General features: G+C 39.4%; 1 protein-coding gene and 1 long non-coding RNA gene across 21 annotated transcripts in view; one reads left to right on the top strand and one right to left on the bottom strand.

The window, feature by feature from the left end:
- Positions 1-26,005, top strand: part of GOLGA4 (golgin A4) — a 119,556-nt gene that overhangs the window by 2,082 nt on the left and 91,469 nt on the right. For 12 of the 20 annotated variants that reach the window (XM_015131371.3, XM_077992129.1, XM_077992131.1 and 9 more), the window contains exon 2: positions 6,717-6,806. In XM_015131371.3, the coding sequence (XP_014986857.3) occupies positions 6,717-6,806 (90 nt within the window). Of the gene's footprint in view, positions 1-6,716; positions 6,807-22,064; positions 22,164-22,449; positions 22,478-26,005 lie in introns of all 20 variants that reach the window. The other 8 variants (XM_015131367.3, XM_015131368.3, XM_077992126.1 and 5 more) reach the window with 2 other exon arrangements.
- LOC144339114 (uncharacterized) lies at positions 5,630-15,949 on the bottom strand. The gene is made up of 2 exons (XR_013413786.1): positions 15,447-15,949; positions 5,630-7,073 (listed from the first exon to the last, which is right to left on the bottom strand). It is a non-coding gene; the product is annotated as an uncharacterized LOC144339114 (long non-coding RNA).

A 26,005-nucleotide genomic window follows, 5' to 3' on the forward strand; every position in this document is an offset into this window, starting at 1 on the left:
CGCAGCTAGTGTTAGAGACTTCAGAAAAGTATTAACACAGAAAGATATTTGTGTTAAAAGACAGAAGCAGCAGGTAAAATGTGATCCCAGTTTTGGGGAAAAGAATCTGTATGTAAGTGTATTTATATATACACATGGTAAAACTAGTTTAAGAGTAATATACTTTAAGGTGCTGGTGAATTACTGAGTGTGCTTTTTCTTATTTGTAGCGTTTAGCTTTTCATGAAAATGAGTTGTTTTTGTTCATTAACAAAGAGGTTGTTTTTAGTAATAAGCTAGTCACAAGCTAAGATGTAAGAGCTCTGTTTCTATAGCTTAATGCTTCTGGTGAAACAGGGCATCTGGATCAAATAAAATCACTTTGTGTACAAAAGGTTTAAAATAATCCTTTTGGATTATATGTATATTCACTGTGTTGGCCAGGCTGGTCTTGAACTCCTGACCTCTGGTGATTGGCCAGCCCCGGCCTCCCAAAATGCTGGGATTACAGGCGTGAGCCACTGCGCCTGGCCATTCGTGGTCTACTTTTGATAGTTATTTTGTAACCTTCCTTTCTGCCTGCCATATATCTTTCTCCCTGCTTGTGAATTGTTACGATCTTAGAAACAAAAAATGTGGCCTGGTATGGTGGCCTCACACCTGTAATCCCAGCACTTCGAATCACTTGAGCTCAGTAGTTCAAGACCAGCCTGGCCAAGATGGCAAAATCCCATTTCTGGCCAGGCACCGTGGCTCACGCCTGTAATCCCAGCACTTTGGGAGGCCAAGGCGGGTAGATCACCTGAGGTCTGCTAAAAGTACAAAAATTAGCGGGGCGTGGTGGCGCACACCTGTAATCCTGGCTACTCTGGAGGCTGAGGCAGCAGAATTGCTTGAACCTGGGAGGCAGAGGTTGCAATGAACTGAGATCGTGCCACTGCACTCCAGCCTGGGAGACAGAGTGAGACTCGGTCTCAAAAAAAAAAAAAAAAAATTACGTTTTAACAACAAATATCTATTTTGGATTTTTAAACTCCTTGCAGAACTAAGTCAATGAAAGAAACATTAAGAAGTAATACAGACATTGTGATTTCTTGGGATATATGAATACAATATTTTAAAACATTTTTAGCCTTTTCGAATACTGCTAAAACTTAAAAATTATAGAAGTACAGATACAAAAGGATGAATACATGACTCCACTTAATTGAGGTACCTAGAATAGTCAAATTCATAGGGACAGAAAATAAAATGGTTGTTGCCAAAGGCTGGAGAGAGGAGAGAATGGGGAGTTACTGTTTAGTGGGTACAGAGTTTTAGTATGGAAAGATGAAAATGTACTGGAGATGGACGGTGGTGATTCCACGACAGTGTGAATGTACTTCGTGCCACTGAACTGTATACCTACAAATGTTTAAACTGGTAAATTTTATGTTATGTATATTTTATCACGATAAAAAATTTAAGTTAAAAAAATCAACATATGGGCCCCTCCTTACGCCTGCAGAATCATCCCTTATTTTTTTCCCTCAGCTCAGAGATGGCTGCTGACCTCACTCTTTTAGAGTGAGACCGCAAAATAATAGTTTATGTGATACAAATTTAAAAAACAAAAACAAAACCAGCAAACAGTTCCACAGATAACAGGGAAAAGAGTCCTTTCTGAAAGGACATAGCCTTAATGTAAATCCAGGTTTACTAAATAGTTTCAGTCATGAAACTGGGGAAAGCATGAGTCCCAGAGAAAACATTTAGATCAGAAGGAGTTTATTAAGAACATGATGAAAGGCTTTAATAAGTTTGGTACCTAAAATATAAAGGTTTATTTGAAGAATTAACCTTGAGTTACTTTGACTGCTCTTTTAGAACTGGGATGTCAAATTGGTTTGGCAGTGACTTACAACAGTGCTGTGATGAGGATTCAACAGCTATGTCTCTGCCGTGACTAATCCATAGGTGTTGCAGGGAGAGTGAAATGAACCAGATATTAGTTATGAATGGTGAATGCCTAGGCCCTCTGCTGGATGTTGCATTTGCTTTGAAGGGTCTGTGTAGTCCCTACACAATGGAGTTGTGAGACAAGTACTTTCAGTGTAATGGTGGTATGTACAGGGTGTTGTGGTTGTGCAAAATAAGGCATTTCTGGAGAAGATCAGGGTGACATTTGAGTAGAGCCTTGATGGATAATGAAAAGTCATGGTATAGGGACAAGGGATTCAAGACTTCCTCCTAAGGATGACTGGATTAGTTTTCTAATGTTGCATAACAAGTTACCACAACCTTAGTGCCTAATAACCCAGTTATTATTTTATAGTTCTGTAGGTCAGAAATCTGGCGTGGCATAACTGGGTTCTCTGCTCAGGGTCTTTTTTTTTTTTTTTTGAGATGGAGTCTCTGCCACCCGGGCTGGAGTGCAGTGGCCGGATCTCAGCTCACTGCAAGCTCCGCCTCCCGGGTTCACGCCATTCTCCTGCCTCAGCCTCCCAAGTAGTTGGGACTACAGGCGCCCGCCACCTCGCCCGGCTAGTTTTTTGTATTTTTTAGTAGAGACGGGGTTTCACTGTGTTAGCCAGGATGGTCTCGATCTCCTGACCTCGTGATCCGCCCGTCTCGGCCTCCCAAAGTGCTGGGATTACAGGCTTGAGCCACCGCGCCCGGCCTGCTCAGGGTCTTGCAAGGCTAAAATCAATATGTTGTCCAAGCCGCGTTCTCATCGGGAGCTCAGGACCCTTTTGTATGCTCACATGGTTGTGGTAGAATTCAGTCCTTTCTGGTTATAGGTCTGGGGCCTTCATTTCTTGCTGACCACTTTCAGCTCCTAGAGGCTACCAGCAGCTCCTTGCCACGTGCCCGTGTAGGCATTTTGCTTTCTTCAGAACAGCAGAAGTACATCTCTCTGCCCTCTAGACCCATATTTGAAGGGCTTATGTAATTAGTTTAGACCTATCCAGGTAATCTTTTGATGAACTCATAGTCAACTGATTAGTAACCCAGTAACCTTAAATATGCCTTTAAAATCCCTTTGCCCTGTAATGTAACAATTATGAGAGTGATATCTCATTATATTCACAGGGCAGGGGTCATTTGGGGTCATCTTACGATTTTGCCTGTTACAATGACTAAAATGGTTTTTCTTTTTTTAAGTTTTTGTAGTCAGGGCCTTACTGTGTTACTCAGGCTGTCTTGAACTCCTGGCCTCAAGTGATCCTTTTGCCTTGGCCTCTCAGAGTGTTGGAATTATAGGCATAAGCCACTGTGCATGGCCAAAATGGTTTTTCTTATACTGAAATTGAGTATAACTGTGGTCAGTTAATAATTAGGTAGTGAGCAATAAAATATTAATTGTGGGTCTGGATGTAGCTGTCAGGTTTTTTGGTTAGCAGCTTAGAAAGCTGACTCAGATTTCTTATGGCTATTGCAATTAATCAGCTCAAGTTTGGTTTGAAGGAACCTAAATCCCTTTATATCTTGAAGTGAGGATAGCCCATTAAGGAACCCGGCACCTGGGACAAATGCTCAAGTAGTTAGTTCTTTATGCACTGTTTTATACTTTATACTCACATCCATTTTCCCGTATAATCCTTACTCTTACAACTCTGGAGGAAGATCAACAAGCCATCAGGCCACGTTTTGCCACATAGTACTACTTTTCTGGGGAGAGTATGTTTTAGAACCTGTTAAACTTTGTAAACCCCGTTGTTTGATTTTTTGTCAGTTTCTCCAGAGCTGATGAGGCTCTCAGTTACTGATTAGAACATATGAGGCCAAGGTGTAAGACATAATGCCAGTTTTTAAGATTTGCAGTGAGGTATACTTTTTAAGCAGTTGGAAGGTCACTGTCTAAGGTAGCCCTTTCCTGGCATCTGGATATTTGGAAAGCTGAATTAATAAAAAAGCTGAATCTTAGACTTGATGGAATCACAACAGAGTTGATTAGTCAAGAGATATTTCCTGTAGTCTAGTAGTACTTTTCTAATTACTTTTCTAAGTTTTTATCACCCAGTGACCATTTTATTAAAGGAGTTCTTACATATAATCATTTATAAATACATAGATACAAAAGACTGCCCCCATAGTGGCAGCCTTTGAGGCACCTACAGCCTTTGAAGCTGGCGCTGGCAAGGTTTGCAAATTATGGCTCTAGGTGTGGGAAGGGTTTACTGAATTTATCTCAGCTTTAATGAAAGCTATTTCTGATGTTCTTTGAACATTTGTAATTTGAATGTGGTGTTCAAGGTAGGCTCAAATTATCTCCAAGACTGAGATTAACACTACACAGTGACTGTGCTTTCCCTCGCTGTTTTCTAAATGGAGTGTTGACTTTTAGTCACATATTTTCTAGACATTTAAACCATTGATAAGGCTTCAACTTTATTTCACATTCATTAATTTTCTTGTTTATATACTTTTTTTTTTGAGATAGAGTCTTGCTGGGTCACCCAGGCTGGAGCGTAGTAGCGCAATCTCAGCTCACTGCAACCTCTGCCTCCTGGGTTCGAGCAATTCTCCTGTCTCAGCCTCCTGAGTACCTGGGATTACAGGCATGCGCCACCACTCTTGTTTATATTTTTAAGTCCTTATTCTTCCTGCTTTGTCTTTGGTGGGAGAGGATATCTCATCCCTGAAAGTGACTTCTGCACATAGCTAATTTCATCTGTTGTATTGATTTTTCTGGTTCATCTTTTAGAAGGTGTTTGAGTTCTTACTTGTAAGCAACAAAAGCGTAGTCAATCTAAGCAGAAAAAGAATTTATTGAAGACTCTTTTGCCTACAGAATTTCCTTGAGGTCCTAAAAGTCTGAGCTGATTGCTATGTTCAGTTATACTGGGGAGACTGCTCTGTGTTGCAGCTGCTTCATCTTGGCACCGGCATCGCGTCTTTCACTTCACAGCTTATATCTGCGTGGATGCATGAACTTCTGTCTCCATTGTCATCAGATGATGAACTTTATTCGCATGTCTGTTTTTTCACATCACTCACTTATGACTCGAAGTCTCATGTGTTTCATTGGTGGAGCTCAGGTTACCCTGTCTCAGATAAAAAGAAGATTGGGTTAGTAAGTTTTCTGAGTTCTAACTTATGGACTTATAAGAGCTATTTATAGAAAAAAGGTTATTAAACTTTTGTCATATTTGTAGATGCTTTTCCTCACCTCCCAATTAAACTGCTGCTTTGATTTGTTTTTCACGTAAAAATCTCTTTCCCATTCAGAGTTTGTAGAAATAGACTCTTGTATTTTTTGTATTTCAATTTAAAAAAACTTAAATCTTTAATATAGCTTAAATATGAAGAATCTGATATGTGTGTCTTGCCCCATATAGATGGCCAGTTGTCCCAACATTTATTGAATGTCTATCCTGATGCAAAATGTTACTTTTTTTTTTTTTTTTTTTTTTTTTTGAGACGGAGTCTCGGTCTGTCGCCCAGGCTGGAGTGCAGTGGCCGGATCTCAGCTCACTGCAAGCTCCGCCTCCCGGGTTCACGCCATTCTCCTGCCTCAGCCTCCCGAGTAGCTGGGACTACAGGCGCCCGCCGCCTCGCCCGGCTAGTTTTTTGTATTTTTTAGTAGAGACGGGGTTTCACTGGGTTAGCCAGGATGGTCTCGATCTCCTGACCTCATGATCCGCCGGTCTCGGCCTCCCAAAGTGCTGGGATTACAGGCTTGTGCCACCGCGCCCGGCCGCAAAATGTTACTTTTATCATAAGCTAAATACGTATGTCTGTCTAGATGTATATATGTGTATATAGAGTATGTGTATATGTGTGTATATATGTGTATATAGAGTATGTGTATGTTTGTATACTATTCCTCACAACCTCTCAGTTCCACCCTAGCCACAGCAATTTGTGCACAGATACGACCGACCAGAGTTCCATTTGTTTATTCATTCATTCATTCATTTATTTGACAAATATTTATTAACTACCTTTTGTAAAGTGCAGACTACAAAAAGAGGTAAGGTATCATGACTCATTCATTTCTCAAAATAGAGCTGAGTTCAGATCTATTTTGCTGTGGGTGTAGGGGGATCTCGAAGTTTTGGTTTTATACTTCTAGGGTTGTTTTTAGGTCACCTTAGAGTAGACCCCAGACCCCTAGTTTAAATTTTGAGCCGTTTCTCCTGAGTTGTTTTGCATTGAGGATTATAGGAGTCAGGCTGTCAATTACAGAGCTAAATGGAATAGCATCTCAGTATTTAGCAGTGGTATTCAAGGTAGGCTCAAAGCAAGGCCATTAATTAGGTGGGCAAGTGCTGTTTATCTGCATTTCATACTATTGAATGTTAGAGCTAGAAGGTAGAAGGGATCTTAAAGATTGAATTGGCAGCCTTTTTTTGATGAACTTCTAATTTTGGAATAATTTTGGTTTACAAAAAAGTTATAAAGGTAGTGCAGAGAGTTTTTATGTACCCCTCACCTGGCTTCAGTTTTCTCTAATATTATCATCTTACATTAGTATCATGACTTTATTTTATATATATGGAGACACATAGTCCTCAAAAAGTTCATGTAGCTAAGATCATAGTTCTAGTTGGTGGCAGAGTTAGGCCAGGGATCTGGTAGGTAGCCTGGGTTTTCTAGTTGATTATTTGTTATCCTTTTCTGCTTTTCATGTTTTTGCTCTTTTCCTTTCTTTCACTGAATTCTTTGGGCATGGACTGAGAGAAGGACTACCTAGTACATAGTTCACTAGTCAATATAGTCTTGCTAATTTGTGCAATAATTTTTAAATCTAGGCTTCCTCCAATTCTTCAACACCAACAAGAACGAGGAGCAGGACATCTTCATTTACAGAGCAACTTGATGAAGGTACACCCAATAGAGAGGTAAGTTTGGAATTATTTTTCTAGTATACCTCTCACAATAAACTAATTAATCTAAAATGTAATGCTGTTGATAACAAAATGGGAAACTATTTTGACAAGTCAGCTATTTAATTCCTAGGTAGAGTTATTAGTAACACAATTAGTCTTTTTTTTCACAAATAGCAGTTATGATTTATGTATGTATGTATTTATATATGTATGTATGTATGTTTTTGAGACTGGATCTGGTTCAGTCACCCAGGCTAGAGTGCAGTGGCACCATCACTACTCATTGCAGCCTTGACCTTCTGGGTTCAAGTGATGCTCTAACTTCAGCCTCCTGGGTAGCTGGGACTATAGGCATATGCCACCATGCCTGGCTAATGTTTAAATTTTTTGTAGATGGGGTCCCACTGTGTTGCTCAGGCTGGTCTTGAACTCCTGGGCTCAAGTGATTCTTCCAGTTATGCTTTGTAAACTTGGTTTGTTGAGAACCTTAATTTGAGAGGATAATACATTCTGGATTTAATAGTTGAAGTTTTCAGAATAATTTGATAAATTTGTTCAACATAGCATCATTTTTTCAAGCTGGTGAGTGGAAACTGAGAAGTAACTTATTGAACTTATTCCGTGTAACCAGCAGCTGGCATTAAAACTCATTATTTCCAACTTTGTTTTTCTGTGAAGTGTAACACATGTACAAAAAGAAGGTAAAACATAAATGTACAGAGATCAGCAAATTAATCATGAAGTGAATCCTCCCAGGTCAAGCAAAGGAACACTGTCAGCACTGTAGTGCTCCCTCTTTCCCCCTGAAGGATTACCACCATCCTGAATTTTTGGTATTTGCTTGCTTCCTTTTTTTTTTTTTTTTTTTTTAAAATAGTTTTACCTCTTAAATATGCTTTCTAAATGTAGACATTGTAGTTAAACATTTGGGTTGTCCGCAGGTTTTGGCTACTATGAATTAGGTTGCCATCAACATTATTGTACATTTCTTTTGGTGTACATGTACCTGCATTTCTGTTGGTATGTACTTTGGAGTAGAATCACTGCTCTATTTTAACACTTAAGAAGATAATGCTGATGGTTTTCCAGAGTGGTTGTAGAAATTTAAATTCCCACCAGGAGCTTATGAAAGTTGCTTTTGCCCTATATTTTTGAGAGTCTTTATTTTTCTACTCTGTGTAAATATGCTGGAAAACAGTCTTTTTCATTTCAGCTGTTCTGGTGGTGGTCTTTCATTTTAGTTTTAATTTGCATTCTCTGATAACTAACAAGATTGAGCATTTTCATCTGTTTATTGGCCATTTGATGTCTTCTTTTGTGAGTGCTTAAGTCCCTTGCCCATTTTTCTGTTGGATTATCTTTTTTAAAAATTGATTTGTAGGAGTTTTTAAAAAATATAGAATACATAGGAGTTTTTTGTTGAATATATATCTTGCAGATATCTTCCCACTCTGGCTTGCCATTCATTTTCTTAACGATGTCCTTTGATGAACAGAAGTTCTTAGTTTTAGGCCAAGTGTGGTGGCTCATGCCTGTAATCCCAGCACTTTGGGAGACCAAGACAGGAGGATTGCTCGAGTCCAGGAATTTGAGACCAGCCTGGGCAACAGAGTGAGACCCTGTTTCTACAAAAAAAAATAAAATAAAATTAGCCAGTTATGGTGGCATGCACCTGTGTGGTCCCAGCTACTCAGGAGGCTAAGGCAGGAGGATCACTTGAGCCTTGGAGGTCAAAGCTGCAGTGAGCCATGATTGCGCTCGTCTGGGTGACACAGTAAGACCTAGGCTTACTTGAAAAAAGAAAAAAAAAAAACGCCTGGGTCCCATCTATGTCCCATCCCTGACAGTACCTTCTATCTTAGAAGTTTAACAAAATGAGAAACCAGATAGGGTGGAGGGAGATGATAAAAAATTAATGTCCTTTTAATAAAAAACTTTATATAATTGAAAAATCCTTTATTATAAAATAAGTTGAAGTAAGGTTTACATTGCACTCTGTGGTCCAAAGTACCTGTTAAAGTTGTCAAAAAAGCTTAAAAAGCAAGGAGATGAAGTGATGACAATGCTTTGTCATTCTATCCGAAACCATCTCTTAGCTAGGATTGTTAAAATTTAGAAAGAAAGAAATAACCTTTAGCTGACTTGATCGATTGTAAAAGAGTACTAAAACCAAATCTTTCAGAAATAATTATTTTGTAACAGTATATTCAATTAAATTGTTTTAAAGCATCCTAGATTTTTAAAAAGTATTTTTAAAAAGCAGTGGTAGCCGTCAGCCGGGTGCGGTGCACGTGCCTGTAATCCCAGCTATTTGGGAGGCTGAGGCAGGAGAATCGCTTGAACCTAGGAGGTGGAGGTTGCAGTGAACTGAGATTGTGCCACTGCTCTCTAGCCTGGGCGACAGAGCGAGACTCTGTCTCAAAAAAAAAAAAAAAGCAATGGTAGCAATCAGCATAATTCTGCACTATTTTCAGTGTTTCACTTTATTGTATGCAAACTAATATACTATAATGTCAATCAATATGCGGAGTATAGAAATGATGCCATTAATACTGATTGCAAAAACATTACAACTCAGTACTGCAGCTTTCATTCGAATTGGTTATATGTATAAACTGAGTTCAACAATATTGTATTTGAAATTGTAAATGCAATAACGTAAGTAATGCTTAAGAAAATAAGATCTCAGGAGACTGTGTATATACTCTGTACTTTTATGCAACTTTATCAGATCATTTCAGTATATGCACCAAGGATATAACGTATGTGACAAGAACTTTGAGTGTAAAAACTGTACTATGTACCTTTTGTTTATTTTGCTCTCAACATCTAAATAAAGGTGTTTTGTTTTGTTTTTTTAATTGTTTTAAAGTAATCCCCATCAGGACAATTTGTATGTATTTTTACAATTTTTTTTTTTTTTGAGACGGAGTCTTGTTCTTTCGCCAGGCTGCAGTTCAGGGGTGCGGTCTTGGCTCACTGCAACCTCCGCCTCCCAGGTTCAAGTGGTTCTCCTGCCTCAGCCTCCTGAGTAGCTGAGACTACAGGTGGGCGCCACCACGCCCAGCTAATTTTTTGTATTTTTACTTGAGACGGAGTTTTACCATGTTGCTGAGGATGGTCTCAATCTCTTGGCCTTGTGATCTGCCCGCCTCAGCCTCCCAAAGTGCTGGGATTACGGGTGCGAGCCACTGTGCCGGGCCGTATTTTTACAATTTTTAAATTAGCTTATACCCTATTATCTAGAAATCCCATTTCTAGAAATCTGTCCTGTAGAACAATAGCATTTTAAATGTATATCCGCAAGGCTTATTGTAGTAAGCTATTTATAATACTAAAAAGATGATAAAGTTTGATTTGCAATGTTAAGTTTTTCTCCAAACTAATCTATAGACTCAGTGCAATCCCAGTCAAAATCCTTATAGGTTTGTTTTCTTGTCATCATCATCATTATTACTATTATTATTTTTTGAGATGAAGTCTCACTCTGTCACCCAGGCTGGAGTGCAGTGGTGCGATCTCAGCTCACTGCAGCCTCCGCCTCCCAGGTTCAAGCAATTCTCCCTGCCTCATTCTCCCGATTAACTGGGATTACAGGCACCCACCACCATGCCCAGCTAACTTTTTGTATTTTTAGTAGAGACAGAATTTCACCATGTTGGCCAGGCTGGTATTGAACTTCTGACCTCAGGTGATCCACCTGCCTCGGCCTCCCAAAGTGCTGGGATTACAGGTGTGAGCCACCACGCCCGGCCTTTGTGTCCCTTTTATAAAGAAGCCTAAGGCACTCCAAACAAAGACAGATTTATTTGGGTTTATATACAATATTTACCAACACAGGAAAGTAGACATGTTAGTATTTTCAGCAGTAGAGAAAAAGGCAAAACCTTTTTTTAATTGACAAGGAAATTAACTTAATGAAACCATTCTACTACCTAAGCATTCTAGATATGTAGACCTTACTGTGTCTACTGTTGCTATGGACAAATATTTATGTTTTGAGCTAAATTTCCACATTTTTCTTCCAAAAAAAAAAAAAAAAAAGCATTTTTTTGTCTTTTGAGACAGGGTCTCACTCTGTTGCCCAGATTGAAGCGTAGTGTCACAATCTCAGCACTCCACAGCTTCAACCGCCTGAGCTCAAGTGATCCATCCACCTCGGCCTTGTAAAGTGCTGGGATTACAGGCATGAATCATCACACAGGGCCAAAACAAACAAACAAACAGAAAAAAAAACACTTAACACTTAAAATAAATCCAAGCCAGGCACAGTGGTGTGCACCTGTAGTCCCAGCTACTCAGGAGGCTGAGGCAGGAGGATCCCTTGAGCCCGGGAAATGATTTTTCAATATGATGTGAAGTAGGGATCAAGTTTCATCGCCTCCAATATGTTTATCCAGTTGTCTCATCTTTTTTACACTGCTTTACTGTTGTACATTTTTTCATTAATTGTGTCCATATGTCCATATTTGAGTGGCTTTGTTCCGGAGTTCTCTGTTCTGTTCCATTGTTCTCTTTGTCTTTGATACCACACTGTCTTAATGAGTATCGTTTTACATTCACGCTTTATATTCATGTCCATATTTGAGTGGCTTTTTTTCTGAGCTTTCTGTATTCTGTTCCACTGTTCTCTTTGTCTTTGATTCAATACCATACTCCCAGCTATTCGGGAGGCTAAGGCAGGAGAATCGCTTGAACTCAGGAGGCAGAGGTTGCAGTGTGAGCCGAGGTCGTGCCATTGCACTCCAGCCTGGGCAATAAAAGCAAAACTTCATCTCAAAAAAAAAGAGGGACATAAAAAATCTATTATTATAAACATTGAAGGCAGAGGAGAGTAGACTGAATTTGCATTGACTCTGAAGTCTACGTAAGTCTACTCTGGGTACTCTTCTATCCTGCGCAAATGACACATCTGTCTGTTTGATCATAGCACTCTCTACTGGTGATCCTAGGCATAGCCCCACTATCCTCAGAGTAGGGCTTCCTGTCCTTGTTGTTTGAGGTTAATCTTTTTTGCTTTCCTAGGTCTGGGTTGCTTTAGAGCAATATGTAATGTAGGATCCTGTAAGGGATTAACTAGAGCAAATGAAGCTAACATCCTCCTATCCTCTGCCCCACTCCAGATTGGACCTGGACTTTTTCAGAGATAGGGTCTCACACTATGTTGCTCTGGCTGGCCTCCAACTCTTAGGCTCAAGGGACCCTGATTTTTTTTTTAATTGAGTTTAAATTCATATAACATAAATTAACCATTTAAAGCAAACAGGTAGCATTTAGTACATTCCCAGTGTTGTACATTCAGCACGTCTATCTAGTTCCATAACATTTCCATCACCCCAAAATGAAACCCCACGCTGATTAAGCAGTCATTCCCATTCCTCCTTCCTCCAACCCCTGGCAACCATTAATTTGCTTTCTGTCTTAATGGATTTACCTTTTCTGGATATTTCATATAAATGGAATCATTTGATATGTTACCTTTTGTGTCTGACCACTTTTTTTTTTTTTTTTTTTTTTTTTTTGAGACGGAGTCTCGCTCTGTCACCCAGGCTGGAGTGCAGTGGCCGGATCTCAGCTCACTGCAAGCTCCGCCTCCCGGGTTTACGCCATTCTCCTGCCTCAGCCTCCCGAGTAGCTGGGACTACAGGCGCCTGCCACCTCGCCCGGCTAAGTTTTTGTATTTTGAGTAGAGACGGGGTTTCACTGTGTTAGCCAGGATGGTCTCCATCTCCTGACCTCGTGATCCGCCCGTCTCGGCCTCCCAAAGTGCTGGGATTACAGGCTTGAGCCACCGCGCCCGGCCTGTGTCTGACCACTTTTACTTAGCTTAATGTTTTCAAGATTCTTTTGTGTTGTAGCATGTATCTACTTTCTTTTTATAACTGAGTCTAATGATTTTTTTTTAAGGGAGTAAAAATCTATATACTGTATTAGTTTGGAATAAGACCTGGAATAGACTGATGAGGAAAGGATGGTTTTTGGTGTTACCTGGATTCAGCCTAAGTTTACATCCTGGCTTTGTCATTTGCTGACCGAAAGATTTATTAAAGTTAACTTTTCAGTCTCAGGTTTTCTCATTTGTGTAATGAGAAATTTGTGAAGTTTTGGGGATTATCAGTAAGATGGCATGTAAATCTCTAGTGTGGTAATTTGCATATAGTGGGCGCTAAGTTATTAGGGACAGCCTCGGAAGAGGGGAGGGCCTGCTCTGCTTCCTCTTTTTAGGGGAGGGGAACAGGTGGACTTTATGTGGATTAAGGTCCTAGGCATGTTATCTCTGTGTCTCTTTGCCTATTGAATTTGTGAAGGAAGGATTGATAGCTTCACTTTGCCTCCTATCTTGCTCTCTCCGGTTTGCTGTCTTCCTGAGACACTTCCTCATTTATTAGGGGCCATAGTAAACGTGTCTATTGTTATCCTGGGGACTCATCCATGAACAACTTGCATATTGTTTTTAAATTAAATTCCAGAATTAGGTGTGTTTTCATATACATACATATATATCTCTATATAATTTTTATATGTGTATGTATGTATGTATGAGATGGAATCTTGCTCTGTCGCTCAGGGTGGAGTGCAGTGTCATGATCTTGGCTCACTGCAACCTGTGCCTCAGCCTCCTGAGTAGCTGGGATTACAGGCATGTGCCACCACGCCTGGCTGATATTTGTGTTTTTAGTAGAGATGAGGTTTCACCATGTTGGCCAGGCTGGAGTGGAACTCCTGGCGCTCAAGTGATCCACCCACCTTGAACTCCTAAAGTGCTGGGATTACAGGCATGAACCACCACACCTGGCCCCAGTTTTTGAGCATTCTTAAGCACATTTTAGAGATTTATTTTATGTTTCAAGGCTTATATGGCTTAAAGGCATCGTTTTAGAGATTACTGGGAAGTATCTTCGAAGTAGTACATGAGAAACATTCCTTCCTAAATCCTTTATTATATTGAATGTCGTGTTAATTGGTTTTCAGAGGTTAAATTAACCATGTATTCCTGCAATAAATGTCACGTGTTTCTGGTATATAATTTTTTTATATATTACTGGATTGATTCATTAGTATTTTGTTGAGGATTTTTTTGTCTATATTCATAAGAAATGCTGGTCTGCAGTTTTCTTTTTTTGTGATAACCTAGTTTTTGTATCAGTAATACAGGCCCCATGAAATGAGTTGGAAAGTGTTCACTTCTCTTGTATTTTTTCAAGAGTTTGTGAAGAATTGCTGTTAATTCTTCTTTAAATGTTTGGTAGAATCTACCATTGAAATCATGTGTCCTGGGCTTTTTTCCAAGGGAAGTGTTTTGATAACTAATTCAGTATCTACTTTTTATAGCTCTGTTCAGATTTTGCTTCTTCCTGAGTGAGTTTTGTAATTTGTGTATCTCTAGGAATTTGTCCATTTCATTTATCTCATTTGTTGGCATAAATTAAACTAAATTTGGCCCGAGGCTACCTGTATATCTTGAGTCCCTATGTAAGGAACTGTAGCCTAACTTAGTACATAAGCAAACTGACATCCTAAATTAGGAATGTAGTTTTTGTAACAGCTCCTGAGTCTCAGGCAGTCACAGTAGTCAAGTCTGCCAATTGCAGGCTGCTAACTAAGCAGCCCATTCTCAAATGAGGCAAAAACCTTTGCTTTTAACACATAGTATAGCTTTGTAATCCTTTTCTGCAAATTCAGGGGTAATTTCTTCTCCTTCATTCCTGATTTTCATGATATGAGTCTTCTTTTTTCCCCTCTGTCAGTGTAGCTAATGGTTTGTCAATTTTGTTGATCTTTTGAAGAACAAACCTTTGGTTCCACTTTCTTGTTGCATATGCTGAGTATTTTCGTAATTGGAGTGGAAAGCTGATCTTTCATAACTTATTTTACTTAAGCCTGAGGTGTCTTGGACTTAGCAAAACTTCCTTGAATCTAAATTACATCTTCTTTCCTGGTTTCTGGGCTGATACATGTTTTTTCCTATCTTATATACCCTTGGTCTTTTCATTGGCGATTAAGACTAGGGAAAGTTAGTTACCTTGTCCTTTTATGCTGTCATTTTGTTTAAAGGTTTTCTGTGTAGTAAAACTATCCATATAGACAAAATAGAGCCTTGAGTTGTGATCTTGAATTTGATCAATATGATTTACCCACAGTCTGTACTGGATATTTCTTCACCTGCTGCTACTGTAAACCATTTTATTCTTGTATCTTCTGTAGAGTATGTTATCACAGGTACTTTTTATAGGGATGTCCAATCTTTTGGCTTCCCTGGGCCACATTGAAAGAAGAATTGTCTTGGGCCACACATCAAATACGCTAACACTAATAATAGCTGATGAACTAAAAAAAAAAATAAATAAAGTCTCATAATGTTTTAAGAAAGTTTATGAAGTTGTATTGGGTCTCATTCGAAGCCATCCTGGGTCACAGATTGGATGAATTTAATTGACCCAAAATCATAAGGGTTCTACTAACAGTTGTACTTAACAGTATCTGAGAAGATAGAAACAGGACCATCTGCCAGGCGTGGCGGCTCATGCCTGTAATCCCAGCACCTTGGAAAGCCAAGGATGGTGGATTACCTGAGGTCAGGAGTTCGAGACCAGCCTGGCCAATACAAAAAATTAGCTGGGCGTGGTGGCGCGTGCCTGTAATCCCAGCTACTCAGTAGGCTGAGGTGGGAGAATCGCTTGAACCCGGGAGGTAGAGGTTCCAATGAGCCAAGATCATGCCACTGCACTCCAGCCTGGGCAGCAAGAGTGAAACTCCGTCTCAAAAAAAAAAAAAAAAAAAGAAACAGGGCTATCTGTCTTTAAGGAAGAGGGATTTACACCCTTACTAAGACACTAAACTTTTTTGCTAAGTCACTAAACTTTTTAGGCCCTTCCCCCAGTATTATACATGAGAGATGATAATCAAGCCTTTGTTGCCTATGAGTAAAAAGGAATCTAAAAATCACTGAAATAAATAAGTTTTTCAAGGAATTTCAAAGAAGTTTTTTCACATGGGAAAGGACTTCTAGGCTGGATGTGGTGGCTCACACCTGTAATCCCAGCAATTTGAGAGGCTGCAGCAGGAGGAATGCTTGAACCCAGGAGTTGGAGACCAGTGTGGGCAACATAGTGAGATCCTGTCTCTACCAAAAAAAAAAAAAATCAAAAAAATTAGCCACATGTGCTGGTGTGCACCTGTGGTCCCAGCTACTTAAGAGGCTGAAGTAGGAAGATTTTTTGATCCCAGGAGGTCGAGGTTGCAGTGAGCCATGACTGTGCCATTGCACTCCACCCTTAGTGACAGAGCAAGACCCTGTCTCAAAAAAAAAAAAAAAAAAAAAAAAAAAAGGCTGCTGGTTGTTGTTGGAAATAATCAGTCACAATGGCATGCTGCCTAACATGCTAAATCCTCCCCAGAAGACTTCAGGACTTTCGGTCAAATCGTGCTGTGATTTGACCCTTGAGGCATCCTTGCTGTTTTAGTCACAGAAGTAGTAGATAAAACTTAAAAAACATTGAGACATGTATCTGAGTTCACAAACAAGGTAAACATCTCCGTGGGCTGAGAGGGAGTGAATCCTTGGTCCTAGAGGGTTTGGGGTTGGGACAAAGGCAGCCATTTTCAACTAGGGTTTTGTGAGAGAATTAAGCTCTGTGGAAAATGATTTGAGTAACTGCATTTTTTATTCTTCCAAGTATTGTATGAAACTATTACCATGCTATATATACATAGTAGATACATTAATTCATTGTATGCAGGCATTTGGATTTAATTTTCTCTTTGAACTCTGGTTGAGAAGGACTGGAGATGTTCTATACAGAGGAGATTTTGTGTTACAAGCTGAGAGCTAATGTGGGGCTCCTACCACTGGTGAAAGGAAGTTGAAAAAAGCTGTTGCTAACTGCTGCCTAGTGCACTCAATTGTCCATTATGGGAAACTGCTCTCCTTAGGGAGGCCTCATGACCAAGAATCGAATCCAACCTCACATTAGCTTAGTGACTGAGTTTGTGATAACCCCTATATTGCCATAAGGTAAGAAACCCGAACCAAGGCCTTGGGTATCAGATTGGCTGGATAAGGAGGGATGAGCACAGGAGGAAGGACAAAGATAATACCTTTTTCAAGATGAGCCTGTAAATGAAAATTCTAAAATAAATGTTAAGAGGGCAACCAGTAAAAACAGAGATTAAGACATATTTACTCCAGATGAAATTAAAGTAATACAGCAGTCTGGAAATTACTTTAAAACAAATTTCTTCAGTAAGGAAAAGGAAGTAATAATTTTCTTAAAAAGAACAGAAAATTGTGGGAGAAAAACAGGCCAAAACAAAACTAGACTAGATGGATATGAAAAAGAACTAATTAGAAATTCTGGAAATTGGCCGGGCATGGTGGCTCATACCTGTAATCCCAGCACTTTGGGAGGCCAAGGCGGGCAGATCACTTGAGGCTAGGAGTTCGAGACCAGCCTGGCCAACATGGCAAAAACTCATTTCTACTAATATTACAAAAATTAGCTGGGCATGGTGGCGCATACCTGTTACCCCAGCTGCTCGGGAGGCTGAGTGAGGCAGGAGAATTGGTTGAACGCAGGAGGTGGAGGTTACAGTGAGCCGAGATGGCGCCAGTGCATGGGCGACACAGACTCCCATCAAAAAAAAAAAAAAAAAGAAAAAAGAAAAAAAAATCCTGGAAATGAAAAAAATTGATGTAAACATGTAAATCACAATAAAACTCAGACTGATGCCAGTTACAGAGAAAATTATAGAATTCAAAAAGAACACTGGCTAGGCGTGATGGCTCATGCCTGTAATCCCAGCAGTTTGGGAGGTCAAGGTAGGTGGATTGCTAGCACTCAGGAGTTCAAGATTAGCCTGGGCAACATGGCAAAACCCTGTCTCTTTATTTTCATTTAAAAAACAAAAACAAAAAGAATATTGAGTAATCCTACCAAAACCACCGAGATTAAGGAAAAATATATGATATGCCTCATAATGATGTTTCGTTCAGTGATGGACCGCATATATGACGATAAGATTATAAGATTATAATGTGTAGATTTGTGTAACCTCCCTCATCAAAAAATTGATAGATTTGTGTAACCTCCCTCATCAAAAAATTCGTTCTGATTATAATTTATTGCACATGTAATTCATGATTGTCAGTATTTTGGTGTGTAGCATACAGTTTCTGAAAGAAAACTAAAGCACAGAAGATAATATGTACCAAAAGCACTAGTGTAACAGAAAATGTCTTTAAACTTATTATAAAGTTTCAAATGTTTCTTCTGTACATATTTTAGAGAAAAATAATTATAATCTTTGTCTCATAAGATTATAATGGAGCTGAAAAAGTCCTATCGCCTAGTGACATTTAGTTATTGTAATGTGTTTGTGGTGATGCCGGTATAAACAAACCTATTGTGCTGCCAGTGGTATAAAAGCTCACAGTAATGTCCTAGGACTTCACCTTCACTCACCACTCACTCAGTGACTCACCCAGAGCAATTTCTAGTCCTGCAATCTTCATTCATGACAAGTGAGTGCCCTATAGAGTTGTGTCATTTTTTCTTTTTTACTGTAGTTTTACTATACTTTTTCTATGTTTACATAGATACTTACCATGGTAGTACAGCCGCCTGCAATATTCAGTACAGTAACATGATGGACTAGTTTGTAGTGTAGGAGCAATAGGCTCCACCATGTATCCTAGGTATGTAGTATGCTATGCCCTCTAGGTTTGTGTAAGTATGCTTGTCCAACCCAGCTTATTTTGCTGCTGTTCTTGTTGTGTTTTGTTTTAGTCTTTTAGCAGCCTAAAGGCATGGTTTTTAGTTTCTGTCTCTAGTGATAAGTGGAAAAGAGGGATGAGGAAAGGTCCTTACTGATTCAACTAGAAACAGAAACTAAGAACCCATGACTGTATTTTCTACCTTGGACACCCCTCCATGATGTTCACGTGACAAAATGGCCTAACAGTACATTTCTCAGCATGTATCCCCTCCCTGTTGTTAAGCAATGCATGACTGTATATCCTCCACGTCTCACACTCATGTATGTATGTGTGTTTATTTAGGAAGGAAATAACAAGGTCAACAAAGACTCCTTAGGGTTTAAGGTGGCTGTCAATGGACACTAATTTTGATATACTTTTATATATACATGCATACATATATGAGAATATGAGACATGGAGGATAGATTGAAAGCCTTCAATGCATATCTGCTGAGAGTTTCGGATAGTCTTCATGAATGTTCAGACACATATAACTTCAGTGTTGGTTCAACTGATGGCTTCAGTGGGGAACCACACAGAAGAGGTGGATTAAATCCTTAGCAGAATTGCATCTGAGTTGGTTTTCCATTTGAAGAGTTTGAGAGATGGAGTTGAGACAGAATCTTAGTGAGAATATTTAGAGAACTATTGCTTATGAGACTTTTTCAGGCATAAGAAGGAGATAACAAGGACAACAAAGACTACTTAGGCTTTGAGGTGACTGTCAGAGGACACTAATTTTGATATACTTTGCTTTTGCTAGGGTTAGAGGTCATAGTGTACATTTTTGTTTGGCAGCATCTTTTGAAATGGTGGCCATTTTTCTATGCTGGACATTAGCTTTTTTGTTTTTCTCTTAAAATTTCAAATATACTCCTCTGAAGTTTTGAATTATTTTTTAATGTGGACAAGAGTGACTTCATTACAAAAATTAACTTTGGAAGTCTAAGAAGAGTGAATTTTTTATAGCCTTTAACTTAAATTTAACATCCATTCTAAGGATAATCTGAGTTCCTGGGAGAGTAAGATTTTCAGCAGGAGTAGAAACTTGGATATGATGATACCCTAGAGTCAAAGAGGCATTTAGCATATTTTAGTATACTACTAATACTAAAATTAAGAATTTAGTGTAAATTGCTGAATCCTGTCCAAGAAGTACTAGTTATTACGTAATATAAAAGACTTTGAAATGTTTTTCCTATTTATAATTATGATGGTCTCTAATGTAGGACCAAATGAACAGTTAGGTAAGGCTCTAGTTAGTATTCATAACTCTACAGTACTGAGATGAAAAGTTTATGTTCTTAAGCTTTTGCAGACTTTTTTCCAGATATTTATATATGATATAATATGTAATTTATCACCATATTAGATAATGTATTAACTGCCGAATTCATGTTTCAAAAAAATTTTTTTGAGGCAGGATCTCACTCTTTTCCTCAGGCTGGAGTGCAGTGGTGTGATCACAGCTCACTGCCGGGCTTAGGCGAGCCTCCTACCTCAGCCTCCCAGGTAGCTGGGACTACAGGTGTGTGCCACCATGCCTGGCAAATTTTTTGTATTTTTTGTAGAGACGGGGTTTCATTATGTTGTCCGGGCTGGTTTTAGTTTTTGTTTGGAAATAATTATAGATTCATAGGAGGTTCTGACATCTTTTGTGGGGGAGACCCTATATATGCATCACCTATTTCTCCCCAATAGTAACACCTTATATAACCATAGTACACTGTCCAGACAAGGAAACTGACATTGGTAAACTGTGACATCCATAGAACTTATTCAAATTTTACCAGTTTTACATGCTCACATCTTCTCTGTCTCTCTCTGTGTGTGTGTGTGTGTGTATAATTCTATACAATTTTATCACGTGTAGATTTGTGTAACCTCCCTCATCAAAAAATTCGTTCTGATTATAATTTATTGCACATGTAATTCATGATTGTCAGTATTTTGGTGTGTAGCATACAGTTTCTGAAAGAAAACTAAAGCACAGAAGATAGTATGTACCAAAAGCACTAGTGTAACAGAAAATGTCTTTAAACTTATTATAAAGTTTCAAATGTTTCTTCTGTACATATTTTAGAGAAAAATAATGTGGTCTGTAAGTACAAATAAATGATTAAAGTGTTTTATGTTTTATTCTCTCCATGTGTTTTCATGCTATTTTTTGAATATGTAAAAATGAATGGGTCAGTATTTATAAATGTTATTCTGAGACATTGTGTTCTTTACTATGCATTTTTAAGCCCACTTTATTGAAGTGTGATTGACATGTAAAAAACTGTGCATACTTAATGTATACAATTTGATGAATTTGGTGATAAGTATACACCTGTGAAACCATCACCACCATCAAGGCCATAGGCATATCTATTACCTCCCAAAGTTTTCTCCTACCTCCACTGTTACTATTTGTGGTAGGAAGTAACATAAGATCTACTTTTCGAGAAAATTTTAGGCCAGGTGTGCTGGCTCATGCCTGTAATCCCAGCACTTGGGAGGCCGAGACAGGTGAATCGCTTGAGCTCAGGAGTTGAGACCAGCTCGGGCAATGTGGTGAAACCCCGTCTCTACAAAAAATACAAAAATTAGCAGGCGTAGTGATGTGCGCCTGTAGGCCCAGTTACTCAGGAGGCTGAGGTGGAGGATGGCTTGAGCCCAGGAGGTTGGAGGTTACAGTAAGCTGAGATTGCAATACTGTGCTTCAGCCTGGGCGATGGAGCTAGACCTTGTCTCAAAAAAAAAATTTTTTTTTAAACATTATAATACAGTATTGTTAACTGTAGGCACTATGCTATAGAGAAGATCTCGATAACTTACTTAGCTCACGTGTCTGAAACTATGTCCCGTCATGTGTTTTTTTTGTTGTTTGTTTTGTTTTGTTTTTTGAGATAGAGTCTCACTCTGTCACCCAGGCTGGAGTGCAATGGCACGATCTCGGCTCACTACAACCTCTGCCTCCGGGGTTCAAGCCATTCTCCTGCCTCAGCCTCCTGAGTAGCTGGGACTACAGGTGCGCACCACCACGCCTGGCTAATTTTTGTATTTTTAGTAGATACGGGGTTTCACCATATTGGTCAGGCTGGTCTTGAATTCCTGACCTTGTGATCTGCCCACCTCAGCCTCCCAAAGTGCAGGGATTACAGGCCTGAGTAACCACACCCAGCCCTGTATTGTTGTTAATTGGTGTTGATTTTTATAACAGAGTACCAGGCACTCTGTGTGCAGTGGTTCCTGTTGCATATATCATTTGTATGCCAATAAGCAAGTTGTTCATAGGTTGGATTTTGAGATCCTAAACTGATCACTCAACTCCATTCCTGATCTTTTCTAGCAGCTTATTATTTCTGTGGGTGGGATGGTGGTGGGGTGGTGGTGGTGATGGTGGTACTGATGTCCATTATAGTGTTATGCATGCTGCGTGGTGAGAACACTTTGCAACATGCCATTATGATTTGTTTTTCATCATTTGTTATATTTTTATACTTTTGCTTATTACACTGAATGAGACAGCTACTAGCCGGGATGATAGCAGAGCCTGCTTTTCTCTCTGAGTATACTATCTTTGCTTTGGATTCCTCCAAACATCCTAAAACACAGAGTGACAGTGTGGTGAGTCCTTCCACCGCTTTCTGCATTCCCTTTGTGGGGAAGCAAAGTAATTTGGCAATGTAGAAGCAAATCTCATGTTACTTGCCACTTACTATCTCTCAAAGTATCTTCAGTGTCCTGTTGCTAACCCTGCTTTAAAAAAATCAGAGAGTAAATTGCTGAATTCTGATGGCTGGTGTGCTTCCTGGTAGCTTTTTAACTGCAACAAAAATAACACTGTTTTTGCTAATGTAGCTACTTTAGTAATGAAGCTGCCTTCACTTATTCTAACCTCTTTTTTTCCTAGGGAATGTTTGTTCATTAACTAAAAAAAGGTATGCAGTGCTAGATATCTCTGTTCTACTATTGATGGGAGGTTAAGAATATTTTGAAATATGACTTACGTTTTTAGGGGAAAAATTCGTTGTTATGTAAATCCATAATTAAACAGCATTGAATAGGTGGGTAGATTCTACTGTAACAGATAATTGCATCTTATTTCGCAATTACCTGTTTTTTATATATTAAACATCTGAAAGAAGAGAATTGTCTCATTTGTTTTCATCTGACTGATGTCACACGGTTTTGAATCCTGTATGTAATTTCATCTTAGGAAAGTGGATATTTTCCTATTGAAAGTATCTGGTAAGCTCATAATTTAGCAAATTAGAATTTAGAGATGTTTGCCCAGTAAGGATAGCCTTTGGTGTTAAACACTGACTGAACTGGGATTGAGATTTTTCTTTCTTTTTTAAAAAAATTGTTCCACAAATCTATTAATTACAAAAACAGAAAGTTTACAATGGAGAAATGTGGCAAACACCATCAGATTGAGGTTTTTCTAAACAATAAGAATTGATTTAACTTATTAGGTAGCTGGTGATGGAAGTAGTACATTTCTGTACTTGAACCATGTAGCCAGTAAAGACTTGGTATGCATATGGCCAGCAGCAGTCTTAAATTACTTCGTAAACTCAGTTTTAGGAAAGAAAGCAGCTAGGGAGATAATGGGATTTCTAGTGATGCCTTAGCTTGGGTCTCAGGGAAAAGTGGTCTCTCCTTGGCTCTGGCTACAAGTAATATCTTATTGTTTTTAAAAACTGATTTGGGAGGGAGTCAGAAGTCCCAGTTAGAGAGACTTACTGTTTTGTTTATTTATGTATATATATTTGTTTGTGTGGGGTCTCATTCTGTTGCCCTGGCTGGAGTGCAGTGGTGCAGTCATAGCTCACTATACCCCTGGGCTCAAGCAGTCCTTCTTCCTCAGCCTCCCAAGTATGTGGGACCACAGACATACACCACCATGCCCAGCTAATCTTTTTTTAATCTTTTTAGAGAGACAGTGTCACAATATTGCTCAGGCTCATCTTGAATTCCTGGCCTCAGGTGATCCTCCTGCCTCAGCCTTACAAAGTGCTGGGATTACAGACATGAGCCACTGTGTCTGGCCCAATTTACGTTGAAAAGCATAAAATGATATTGCTGTATATTTTCATGTAGTAGTAATAGAAGCTATTAAAGAGAAAAAAAAAACAGAAAAGGTTCTCCTAGGGCCACTTCCATAAGTACATAAAAGTAATTTGTATTGAGTACTTATTCTGTTGTTGAAAATGCTATTAATGTTAAAGTGGAGGCTTTAGAACTTTTTTTTTTCTTTCGAGTGAGAGGGTCTCGCTCTGATACCCAGGCTGGAGTGCAGTGGCCCGATCTCGGCTCACTGCAACCTCTACCTCCTGAGCTTAGGTGATCTGCCCACCTCAGCCTCCCAAGTAGCCGGGACCACAGGTGCATGCCACCGTACCTTGCTAACTTTTCTCTTTTTAGTAGAGATGGAGTTTCGCCATCTTGGCCAGGCTGGTCTCGAACTCAGGCTCAAGCAATCCACCTGCCTTGGCCTCCCAAAGTGCTGGAATTACAAGCTTGAGCCACCACACCCAGCCTAGTCAGAAACTTATTTCTCCCAATGGAACAAGGGAAACCATAGCATAGCCCATATTAGAATAAAAATTTAGTGAGGGTCTAATCCCTTATAGGCTCACTAGGCACTGACTTTTCCTTAGTTAAGTTTTTTGAAAAATGCAGCTGTTTACCCAAATTCTAAAATTACTGTAACCTTGGTGCTCAGCAGTCAATACAATGGTTGTTGAAAGATTGAAACAATATGTAATTGAGGACAAGCCTGGCAGGGAACCTGTGTGTGCTTTTAAGTTGAATATACTTTAAAAGAGTTTTTATCTGATTTTCCCCAGTAGAAAGTATTGGTGAGTTTTGAGTATTGACATGTATTGAGCTAGTTCTGCAGGCACCTCCCTAGGAGAAAGCCTTCAGAGGAAGCAATTGCATAAGGATTTAATATACATTTGTTGAGCCCTTACTACTAGTCAGGCAGAATATTAGGTCATGGGGACTAAGATGAAAATGGTCGCGTTCTCACCATGGGACACGTATACCTGTGTAACAGACTTGCACATCCTGAACATGTACCCCTGAACTTAAAAGTTGAAGGGAGAAAAAAAGAGAAGAAAATGTAGGGCTCTGTCCTCTGAGAGTTTATAGTTTACTTTGGAGAAAAACATGTCAACATACACTGAAAGTACAAAGGAATTAAGGCTTCATAGAAAAAAAAAAACACACACACACACACACACACACACAGGGATAAGGAATGTGTTAACCTTCCAGGAACCATATAAAGCTTCACATACAGGGCTTCACAAAATTTGAAAGCTGAAAGATGAACAGAAGTTTGGCAGAAATGGAGAAGGCATTACAAGTAGTGACAGGTCTCTAATTTTACTTCTAGAGATTCCTAATGTAAATTTACAGGGCAACTTAGGCCAATACTTTTCATAAGCTATCCTGCATTTACTTAGATATGTGGTTTAATACAGAAATTGAAATACATATGTGGGGAGAAGTTTTTAAATGTTGTTCTCTGTGTGTTTAATAGGGTGATATTTCTGACAATTGTAGGGTAGCTGGTTTTTTGTTGTTGTTTTTTTTTTTGAGGCGGAGTCTCGCTCTGTCACCCAGGCTGGAGTACAGTGGTGTGATCTCGGCTCACTGCAGTCTCTGCCTCCCAGGTTCAGGTGATTCTCCTGCCTCACCCTCCCAAGCAGCTTGGATTACAGGCATTCGCCACCATGCCTGGCTAATTTTTGTATTTTTAGTAGAGACAGGGTTTTGCTATGTTGGCCAGGCTGCTCTTGAACTCCAGACCTCAGGTGGTCCACCTGCCTCGGTCTCCCAAAGTGCTGGGATTATAGGTGTGAGCCTCTGAACCCGGCCAGTGTAGCTTTTTTTTTTTTTTTTTCGAGGTGGAGTCTCACTCTGTCGCCCAGGCTGGAGTGCAATGGCGTGATCTCGGCGCATTGCAGCCTCCGCCTCCAGGATTAAAGCGATTCTCCTGCCTCAGCCTCCCCAGTAGCTGGGACTACAGGTGCATGCCACCACGACGATTTTATAAAAAATATAATTTTTATATTTTTAGTAGAGACGGAGTTTCACGATATTGGCCAGGCTGGTCTTGAACTCCTTACCTCAGGTGATCTACCTGCCTCGGCCTCCCAAGGTGCTGGGATTATAGGCATGAGCCACCGTGCCAGCCCAATGTAGCTTTTTTGTATGGACCACAATCATGTGTCAAGTCATTTACTTCAAACAGAATATGGACTCTTGCCGTTCTTCCTCTTAAGCTAAATATTTTATGGAGCCCCTTCATTTCCTTTCTCCATAATTGGTCCATTAATTTTCTATATATTAACTGACCAAGAGAATTGATGATCTCTATAAAGTATGTTTTGTATTTTATGCAGTTGTCGCCAACCTTTTTGGGACCAGGGACTGGTTTCATGGAAGACAGT

Source organism: Macaca mulatta, chromosome 2 (assembly GCF_049350105.2).
Source record: "Macaca mulatta isolate MMU2019108-1 chromosome 2, T2T-MMU8v2.0, whole genome shotgun sequence".
Taxonomy (NCBI): Eukaryota; Metazoa; Chordata; class Mammalia; order Primates; family Cercopithecidae; genus Macaca; species Macaca mulatta.